General features: G+C 50.6%; 1 protein-coding gene across 1 annotated transcript in view; it reads left to right on the top strand.

Moving 5' to 3' along the window:
• The first annotated feature begins 204 nt into the window (after positions 1-204).
• Positions 205-10,776, top strand: part of snrkb (SNF related kinase b) — a 125,649-nt gene continuing 115,077 nt past the window's right edge. The window contains exons 1-2 of the mRNA XM_078400484.1: positions 205-578; positions 1,529-2,194. Coding sequence (XP_078256610.1) covers positions 1,603-2,194 — 592 coding nt within the window. The 5' untranslated portion in view covers positions 205-578; positions 1,529-1,602. The remainder of the gene's footprint in view (positions 579-1,528; positions 2,195-10,776) is intronic.

Below are 10,776 nucleotides of genomic sequence, written 5' to 3'. Positions count from 1 at the left end.
TTGTTGTCTCCGCTTGTGATTAACACGCACACACTTTCAAGGTTGGTGTGGAGGTGGGTGGCGCTGGGCTTTGCTAAAGCGGGGAGATGGGGTGGTGTTGCCGAGGCCTGCCTGCCTGCCTGCCTGCCTGGGTGGGTGATCTTGCCTGTTAGCCGGCGCTGCCTGTGCAGATGTGACGCCGAGAGAGTGTCCTTGCAGCAACGCTCTGCTCTGCTCTGCTCTCGCTCGGGCTGCGAACAGACTGCCTGCTCCGTCGCTAGTGGTCAGTGTTATTGACGTCAATTGGGAACGCAGATGTGGGCTCGGATTTCCGCAAAGCAGCAAGAGCGAGGAGCCGTATAGAGAGCGAGGAGCCGTATAGAGAGCGAGCGAGCTAGCAAGCGAGAGAGAGAGCTCTCTCTCTCTCTCTCTCTCTCTCTCCCTCTCTGTGTCTGTCTGTGCAGAGAGTGAGCCGGATCCGCGCCTCTATCTAAACCATCTAAACTCGTGGCTACAAGGAGCTCGGGGTGACTGTCCGGCGAACAAACTGCCCGGCGAATGCGGCAGCTGAGAAACCCTGCTCGCTGCCGGTGGAGAAGGTAACACACACACACACACACCAACACACAGATACACACACACACCGATACACACACACACACACACCGATACACACACACACACACACCGATACACACACACACACCGATACACACACACACCGATACACACACACACACACACACACCGATACACAGATACACACACACACACACACACACACACACACACACACACCGATACCCACACACACACACACACACACACCAACACACACACACACACACACACACACACACACACAGGCCAACACACACACACACACACACACAGATACACACACAGATACACACACACACACACACACACACACAGATACACACACACACACACACACACACACACCAACACACACAGATACACACACAGATACACACACACACACAGTCGCAGGTCGCGGACATCACCGCACTGCAGGTAAGTTGAAGATTGACTTTCAAGCGCTTCGCTGATCCTCTCGCCTCGCCGCTGCGATGTTAACAGCCCCAGTTTAAAGTTGTACCGGTCAGCCAGTCTGCCCACTGAGTGCTCCACTCGCCTCTAACACGTCCAATGCCTTTCGCGATCCCCCCGTTTCAGTTTCTCAAACGCAGTCACTAATAAAGTTGTTTATTTTGGGGTTGGTGCGGCGGCGCCGTGTTCAAGGGGGCGGGGTGGGTCGACAAAGATTTAAAGCGAGGACCGGCTGGGATTTAAAGAAGTTAAATCGCAGGGCATCTCCTTGAAGGTCCCTCACATTGGTAAAGCAGCATCTACAGTTCCTTGTTTCTAAAGATGTCTTTATTGGGGATTTTAAAATGCTGGAAAGACTCAGCGGGTCAGGCAGCATCTGAGGAGGTGAGCTAGTCGCTGCTGAGTGTTTGGGACGTGTTGGTGTTGGTGTTGGCTGGGTGGAGGTGTAACCGGTGGTACTGTTACCTCTCGGTAGGTCGTGGAACTCGCTGCCCGTTGAAAGCGTCTCCCGCTGCGGTGTGAGCGGACAGAAGCATCACATCAGCGACCATGGCTGGAGCAAAGGGGCACTGCTGTGAAGGCAAGATAGCCGGCCTGTACGACCTGGACAAGACCCTGGGCAAGGGCCACTACGCCGTGGTGAGATTAGCCCGCCACGTATTCACGGGGGAGAAGGTAGCGGTGAAAGTCATTGACAAAACCAAGCTGGACAAGTCCGCCACAGGCCATCTACTGCAGGAGGTACGATGCATGAAGTTAGTGCAACACCCCAACGTGGTCAGGCTGTACGAGGTGATCGACACCCAGACCAAGCTCTACCTGATCCTGGAGCTGGGCGACGGCGGGGACATGTTCGACTACATCATGAAACATGACAGGGGGCTGTCGGAGGGACAGGCCAAGGTCTACTTCGCCCAGATCGTGCACGCCATCTCCTACTGCCACAAGCTGCATGTGGTCCACCGCGACCTCAAGCCTGAGAACGTGGTCTTCTTCAAGGAGCAAGGGGTGGTCAAGCTGACCGACTTCGGCTTCAGCAACCGCTTCCAACCCGGCAAGATGCTGACGACCAGCTGCGGCTCGCTGGCCTACTCTGCCCCGGAGATCCTTCTGGGGGATGAATACGATGCCCCTGCCGTGGGTAAGTAAGTGCTCGCCCCGAGCCCTCTCTTCCTCATTCCCATCCAGAGAGACAAGTCTCAGCCATTTATTGTGGGCGGAGGAAAGTTTGGAACAGAATTGTAAGTTTAGTTCAGACACAAGGAGACCCTGCGATATGTATGTTGGGGATGATTGGGTTAACACATGTAGAGCCTTTGACAGCACTGGTCAGGCATCTGTGGAAGGGTGTACAGGCGCTGGAGAGGGTCCAGAGGAGGTTTACCAGAGAGATCCCAGGAATGATTGGGTTAACACATGTAGAGCCTTTGACAGCACTGGTCAGGCATCTGTGGAAGGGTGTACAGGCGCTGGAGAGGGTCCAGAGGAGGTTTACCAGAGAGATCCCAGGAATGATTGGGTTAACACATGTAGAGCCTTTGTCGGCACTGGTCAGGCATCTGTGGAAGGGTGTACAGGCGCTGGAGAGGGTCCAGAGGAGGTTTACCAGAGAGATCCCAGGAATGATTGGGTTAACACATGTAGAGCCTTTGACGGCACCGGGGCTGGAGTTTAGAAGGATGAAGGGGAACCTCATTGAAACTTGCCCATAGTGAAAGGCCTGGATAGAGTGAATGTGGAGAGAATGCTTCCACTAGTGGGGAAAGTCTTGGACCAGAGGCCACAGCCTCAGAATAAAAGGACGTGCCTTTAGACAGGAGATGGGGAGGAATTTCTTTAGTCAGAGGGTGGCGAATCTGTGGAATTGATTGCCGCAGACGGCCGCGGAGGCCAAGTCAATGAGGTGGAGATTGACAGGTTCTTGATTAGTAAGGGTGTCTGGGGTTATGGGGAGAAGGCAGGAGAATGGGGTTGAGAGAGAGAGAGAGACATGATTGAATGGTGGTGTAGACTTAATGGGCCGAATGGCCCAATTCTACTCCTGTAAATGGATAAACTGCTGAGGTGCACTGCGTGTCTGCACAGTCATTGCCCACAGTGGCCACTGGTCACAGTGTACCCCAGAGAGAGCAGCAGAAAGAACTCCACGCAGTCTCCATTGGCCCGACGAGTTCATAAGCAACGCCTTGTAGGAGGCGGGGAAATCAGACCCATTGCAATCTGAAAATATGAATGCAAAGCCTTTTTTTTCTGTGAATCAAATTTTTAACCAGTTAACCGCCTGCGAGTGTGGTTTTCAGTTTTAAACATCGTTCAGTGGGCCTGTTGACCTTGAGGTGAAACTCAAGCAATGTTGTGTCTTCTCATTCACTATTGTTTCGTAACTGAACGGATCTCCCCCCCCCCCCCACCCACCCCCCCCACCCACACCCACCCCCCCACCCACACCCACCCCCCCACCCACACACACCCCCAGCCCCCCACCCCCCACCCCCACACACACACCCACTTCAGGAATATAATCGTCCTGAAACGTATTTGAAGGGTTCATTTATTGACACCAGCGGGGCCTATTAACGTGTAAATGCATCGCTTCAGCACAACAGTAACAGGGATATAACGTTAGTGGTCTGTCATTCCATTCGCCAAACCCCCTCACCAACAGCTGGAGTATCTTTAAAATCTGCTCCAGTTACGCCGAGCGCCTCTGCTAACAAACCCGGCCAAATATTTCTGTAATCGCGCGTCTGTGTGTGTATGTGGGGGGGAAATGAGGAGGGAGGGAGGGGGAGAGAGAAGATAAGGGGGTGGGAGAGAGAAGATGGGGAGAGAGAAGATGGGGAGAGAGAAGAGGGGGGGAGAGAAGAGGGGGAGAGAGAAGAGGGGGAGAGAGAGAGGGGGAGAGAGAAGAGGGGGAGAGAGAAGAGGGGGAGAGAGAAGAGGGGGAGAGAGAAGAGGGGGAGAGAGAAGAGGGGGAGAGAGAAGAGGGGGAGAGAGAAGAGGGGGAGAGAGAAGAGGGGGAGAGAGGAGAGGGGGAGAGAGAGAGGGGGAGAGAGAGGATGGGAGGAGAGAGAGAGGATGAGGGGGGCAGGGGAGAGAGAGAGGATAAGGGGGGCGGGGGAGAGAGAGAGGATGAGGGGGGCGGGAGAGAGAGAGAGGTGGGGGGAGGGCAGGAGAGAGAGAGAGAGAGAGAGAGAGAGAGAGAGAGAGAGAGAGAGTGTGTGTGTGTGTGTGAGAGGGGGGAGAGAGAAGATGAAATACAGCCAAGTTGTGCAAACCCCTGCACCTGAAACACACCATTCTCGCAGAAAGGCTGTAGATTAACTGTGTGAGTAATTCAAAGTATCTCTGAAGATAGACACAAAGCGCTGGAATAACTCAGCAGGCCAGGCAGCATTTCTGGAGAAAAGGAATGGGTGATTCAGGTGGAGACCCTTTCTTCAGATTGAGAGTCAGGAGAGAGGGGAAACTAGAGGTATGAAAAGGTTCGGAACAAATCAGAGCCGGTACCAATGACCAAGGGAAGGTGGAGCCTACAATGGTCCAATGTTGGCTGTAGATGTGGTGGTAATGAAGGGATATATGGATGTGAACAGTGGAACTAGTAGGACAACTATCCATTTGGCGATTTTCATTGTATCTGTAGCTCACGGCTCTTGTGCATGTGAAACTTGACGTGACTTGATAATTTGAAGTTGGGATACATTTAAAAATGTGGAGCTGCCCATTTTATACCTGTCACTGGGAATAATGCTGCTTGGGGCCAGAAGCAGGAAGCTATTAATTGTGACGTCTTGAATAATGGATCAAAACAAAACGCTGAATAGCACTGGGCAATACAAACCAAAGCACTCAAACAAAAGCTTTTCACTGTATCTTTGTACACTTGCCAATAATAAACTAAACTTATCTAATCTGCTGTGGCCCTGTGTTTCTGTCGGCTGGGCTGTTTAGACACATGGGGCCATCTGAATTATTCTGGGGAAATCGCAGTAAATCCATTGCAGATGGAAACAATTTCTCCCCATATAAACCGGGCACCGTGGTAGAGTTGCTGCCGTACAGCGAACGCAGCGCCTGAGACCCGGGTTCGATCCTGACTATGGGTGCTGTCTGCACGGAGTTTGCACGTTCTCCCCGTGACCTGTGTGGGTTTTCTCTGAGATCTTCGGTTTCCTCCCACACTTAAAAGAATTATAGGTTTGTAGGTTAATTGGCTTGGTAAATGTAAAAATGGTCCCTAGTGCCCTAGTGTGTGTAGGATAGTGGACCCAGCGGGCAGAAGGGCCTAATTCTGCACTGAATCTCTAAACGAAACTAAACTTAGATACCTTAAAATGTGGCTAAACTTCTGATGAGCTGCATATAGCTTCTTGACTGTGGGTCGAACAGGAAGGTTAAGCATTCTTAGCGATGGGGTGGGTGCGGTAGAAAGATAATGCAATCATTATCAGAACCTATCCTATTTGATTAGTATAGTGGTCAGGGCATATGGGGAGAAGGCAGGAGAATGGGATTGAGAGGGAAAGATAAATTAGCAATGAGTGAATGGCGGAGACTTGATGGGCCAAATGGCCTAATTCTGCTCCTATAACTTGTTTCTTTGATACCATTGTGTTCCAAGTTTGCCTGAACCGGCAGAGGTACTATAAAATGTAAGTGAAGTAAAGTATTGCACAACCTTTCAAAAACAGATATTTATATACTGAAATTTATAAGATTAGCAGCTGATTAATCTTTAGATAGACGTGTGATTGGGCTTAAAGCTGATTCACTTTGGCATCCTGTCAGAAGAGATTACACTAAAATGTGTAGTCGACATTACCTGCATCAGGTTTATCATGGAGCTGATTGAGCAGTAAGGTAAATGAGGGCTTGAGTTTGATAGAGGCCCATATTAAAGCAAGTTGACAGTAGTGCGTCACTGGAGACAATTTATGCAAACGCTCTTGTCTGTGGGAGAGGGTGGGGAATTTTACTTTGCTTCTTGCTGTAGCTGCACAGTGCATTTGCATTTGCATCCCTTTCTAGTGATTGGCTCTAATCTATGGTAGCACATGCATCGCCTGCAATCCATTCAGAGCCCTGCTGCCTGCACCTTGACTCATGCCAAGTCTCGCAAGTCCATCGCCCCAGTGCTCTCCGAGCTGCACTCCCTCCCGTTCTGTGTTTGTACATTCTCCCCCGTGACCGCGTGGGTTTTCCCCGGGTGCTCCGGTTTCCTCCCACACTCCAAAGACGTAGAGGTTTGTAGGTTAATTGGCTTCGGTAAAGATTATAAATTGTCCTAGTGTGCAAGGATAGTTCTGGTGGACGATGAGGACTCGGTGGGCCGAAGGGCCTGTTTCCACACTGCATCTCTAAAGATAACTAAACTGTAAGACCTGAAGGCCCAGTCCTTGTGTTTAAATGCCTCCAGTCTCTCTCTGTCTCTGTAATGCCGACAACCCCCTGAGAGGTGTGCATTGCTCCAGACTGAGATGTGTGTGTTTGCCTTTGGTGTATCGGTCTTCAGCAGTGTGGGCTCAAGGCTCTGGAACTCCATCCACATCTACCCCTCTCCTGCTCTAAGACGTCCCTTGATAACCATCTCCTTGACAGTGCTTCTGCTCACTTGCCTTGACGTTTAAACTTCTTGGCATGGTGCCATTTATTTTGCCTGATTATGCTTCTGTCAAGTGCATTGGGAGGTTTTACTAATTTAAGCTGAAGATCACTCTGATGTACAAGGTGACCAGCAGCTCGGTATTATTCAGCAAGCATGTCCCTTATTTGTAGAGAAGCAGCATTGATAGGACAGGAAAGTTCCACTTCATGGGATAATTTCTTAATCAAGGGATATTTGTTTTCTTAATCAAGGGATACTTGTGTACTAAACAAGTTAAACTGATGGTGATGAGGCCTGATTTACAAAAGTAACAAGTCCCTGGTGACTTTCTCTTTAGAAGCACAGATATTTTACAGTACAATTACTTCTTGAAACCACTCCATTGTGATCTCCATCCTTTTACAGAAATGATTACCAGTGAACAAACTAATCAGGTGGAATTTTCAATCCTATCTGCTAAAAAAACAGCTGAATCTCTTTCTTGTTTTTTTTTAATTGGCATCTAATTTAGAAATGCCAGTGTACAACCATCTCTCTGTGGTAAGCACTGATATCCTGACAATAAAATATATTATAGACACAAAATGCTGGAGTAACTCGGACTCAAAGAAGGGTCTCGACCCGAAACGTCGCCCACTCCTTCTATCCAGAGATGCAGCCTGTCCCGCTGAATTACTCTAGTATTTTGTGTCTATCTTCGGTTTAAAACCAGCATCTGCAGTTCCTTCCTACATGATAGAATATATTATCTTTGTTAAGAAAATTGTTGTCTCCTTTCCGAATGCTTTACTATCTTCGAAGGTGTAAAGGCTTTATCATTACCCACCTTCGGTATTTTTGTTTTGTCTTGATGCAACTTGAAATACATAACGATGTAATTCTCCTTGGTAAATATAAAACAGAAACAGACACAAAATGTAGGAGTAACTCAGTGGGTCAGGCAGCATTTCTGGGGAGACGGAATCAGTGACGTTTCGGGTCGAGACCCATCATCATTGTCTGATGAAGGGTCTCGACCCGAAATGTCATCTATTCCTTTTCTCTTGACCCGCTGAGTTACTCCTGCATTTTGTGTCTATCATCGGTGTAAACCAGCATCTACAGTTCCTTCTTGCAAATGAAACTGAAGCAGGCAGCATTCTCATTGGTGATAACTCATTACTGAGCCTATTTCTTTGCAACTTTAAAAGGATGCCTATAATCTCACAGCATGCCGAAGAGACTCAATGCAAACGTTCAGGTTTAATGTCCCAGATTTTCTGGTTGTTTCCCGATCTTGGCCAAGCCGCACTGGGGAGGCCAGTTGTCTTTTGGCTTTTGGCTTCTTCCTTCCCCATTCTTCCACTACCACAATTGCATCAGAGGTTCCCATTTCCTGACCGTGGAACCTTTCCACGAATAGTCTGCTTCCAGTGCACGCTGTGTATAAACATCCCAGTGTAGTATGACTTCGAAAATTAAAAATCGAATGTTATCCTGACTTCTTCTCGTTCACTGCGTGCATCACAGTCGTGCAGCGGTAGAGTTGATGCCTTATAACGCCAGAGTCCCGGTCCAATCCTGACTATGGGTGCTGTCTGTATGGTGTTTCAACGTTCTCTCTGTGACTGCGTGGGTTTCCTCCGAGTGCTCCTGTTTCCTCTCGCGCTGCAAAGACGTAAAAGTTTGTAGGTTAATTGGCTTCGATAAGTTGTAAAATTGTCCCTAGTGTACGGGGTGATCGCTGGTCGGCGCGGACTTTCGTGGGTCAAAGGGCCTGTTTTCGCGCTGTGTCTCTAAAGTCTAAAAAAAAAAGAACTTTTGGCCATCACAGCCATTAAAGCAGCCAACTGTGCGTGCTGTGTTGGTCAGTGAGATGGGTAGAGTTAGCTCGAGTGGAATTCAACTCTCTGGAATTCTGAGTGGCATTTCCACAATATAACCAGGACGTAAACAACTGTGGTCTGGGTGGTCACAGCGTGGACCGTAGCTGCAGTGTGGTTACATGTCAGTCATACCTCACATGCAAAATGCCTTAATAATCACACCACTCGTAACCCACTCAGTGAAATGTCATTGCAACCCTGTCTCTCTCTCGTCCTAGGTTTGAATGGCTCCCCATGTTGCAAGTTTGCTTCTGAGTATCTTGCATGTGTATAGTTTTTTAGCAAACTTGGACAATACAGCTCACCCCCTCCATGAAACACTGGTCAACATGAGGAGCACCTTCAGCAACAGACTGGTTCCACCAAGATGTTTCACAGAACGCCACAGGAGATCCTTCATCCCTGTGATGACCAAATTGTACAACTCCTCCCCCTTCTGTCGTGGGTAGACTGACTCCTTTCTCCCACCACCACCCCCCCCCCCCCCCACAGCCTTTGCACATCCCCAATCCTTTCCACTCGTCAGTTTAATTTCATGTTTCATGTATTTTCTATCCTATCGTATGTCATAGAGTGATCTGCAGCCAATGAGTTGGGTGCGGTCAAGAATAACGAGAGCCTGGCACGATGGGGGGGAGCACTGAGGACAAAGGGGACCTGGTGTGGGGGGGGGGCACTGAGGACAATGGGGACCTGGCATGGGGGGGGCACTGAGGACAATGGGGACCTGGCGTGAGGGGGGGGGGGCATTGAGAACAAAGGGAACCTGGCATGGGGGGGGGGGCACTGAGGACAATGGGGACCTGGCGTGAGGGGCGGGGGCACTGAGGACAAAGGGGACCTGGTGTGGGGGGGGGGCACTGAGGACAATGGGGACCTGGCATGGGGGGGCCACTGAGAAGAAAGGGGACCTGGCATGGGGGGGGGGGGGGGGACAGAGAACAAAGGGGACCTGGCATGGGGGGGGGGCACTGAGGACAAAGGGGACCTGGCGTGGGGGAGGGGGGCACTGAGAACAAAGGGGACCTGGTGTGGGGGACGACGACGACAGAGAACAAAGGGGACCTGGCGTGGGGGAGGGGGGGGAGCACTGAGAACAAAGGGGACCTGGAGTGGGGGGGGGGGCACTGAGAACAAAGGGGACCTGGTGTGGGGGGGGGGGCACTGAGAACAAAGGGGACCTGGCGTGGGGGAGGGGGGGGGAGCACTGAGAACAAAGGGGACCTGGAGTGGGGGGGGGGGGGGGGCACTGAGAACAAAGGGGACCTGGAGTGGGGGGGGGGGGGGGCACTGAGAACAAAGGGGACCTGGTGTGGGGGGGGGGGGCACTGAGAACAAAGGGGACCTGGAGTGGGGGGGAGGGCACTGAGAACAAAGGGGACCTGGCGTGGGGGAGGGGGGGGAGCACTGAGAACAAAGGGGACCTGGTGTGGTGGGGGGGGGCACTGAGAACAAAGGGGACCTGGTGTTGGGGGGGGGGGGCACTGAGGACAAAGGGGACCCAGGGTGGGGATGAAGGAGGGATCACCATTACTTTAAAGATTACGTTCTGTAACTTTGTCGGTGGCTTTGTGGCCACTCTTGTGTACTTTGGTACATGTGACAATAACGTATCATCATCATTTTTTTAAAAAAAAGAGGTGTTTTCACTGTTGTAACCCGGTAGTGGTTGGAGTATGAAACTTGCTATCGAAGAGGATAGCTGAAATAAATATAATGGATGCATTTACAAGGAAGCTCGGGAAGGAAGAAACAGAGTGACGTGTTGATAGAGGAGACCACACCTGCAGCTTTGTGTAGTAGCTTTGTGTACAGGTTTAATCACCTTGCCTAAAGTACAGATATACTTGTCACACAGGGCATGTGGCAACAATTCACCGGGCTGGTTCCAGGGCATGGCAGGTTTGCTGTACGAGGGAAACGTACAAAATTTCGACAGTGGCGATAACTCTTCCGCTGGCTGCAGAGCCCAGAACCAGGGCTTCGTTTCATCACGAGGAGTAGATTGTTAACAGCTGAGGCGATAAGAGGTTTCTTCACTGATTGTAACTCTTCACGCCAGAAGTCTCCGTCATTGCACTTACTCAAACAGAAACGCAAACAAGGTGGCGCAGCGGTAGAGTTGCTGCCTTGCAGCATCAAAGACCCGGTTCGATCCTGACTATGGGTGCTGTCTGTATGGAGTTTGTACATTCTCACTGTGACTGCATAGGTTTTCTCCGGGTGCTCCGGTTTCCTCCCACACTCCAA

Source organism: Rhinoraja longicauda, chromosome 6, assembly GCF_053455715.1.
Source record: "Rhinoraja longicauda isolate Sanriku21f chromosome 6, sRhiLon1.1, whole genome shotgun sequence".
NCBI lineage: Eukaryota > Metazoa > Chordata > Chondrichthyes > Rajiformes > Arhynchobatidae > Rhinoraja > Rhinoraja longicauda.
This window is presented reverse-complemented; position numbering and strand designations above follow the sequence as displayed.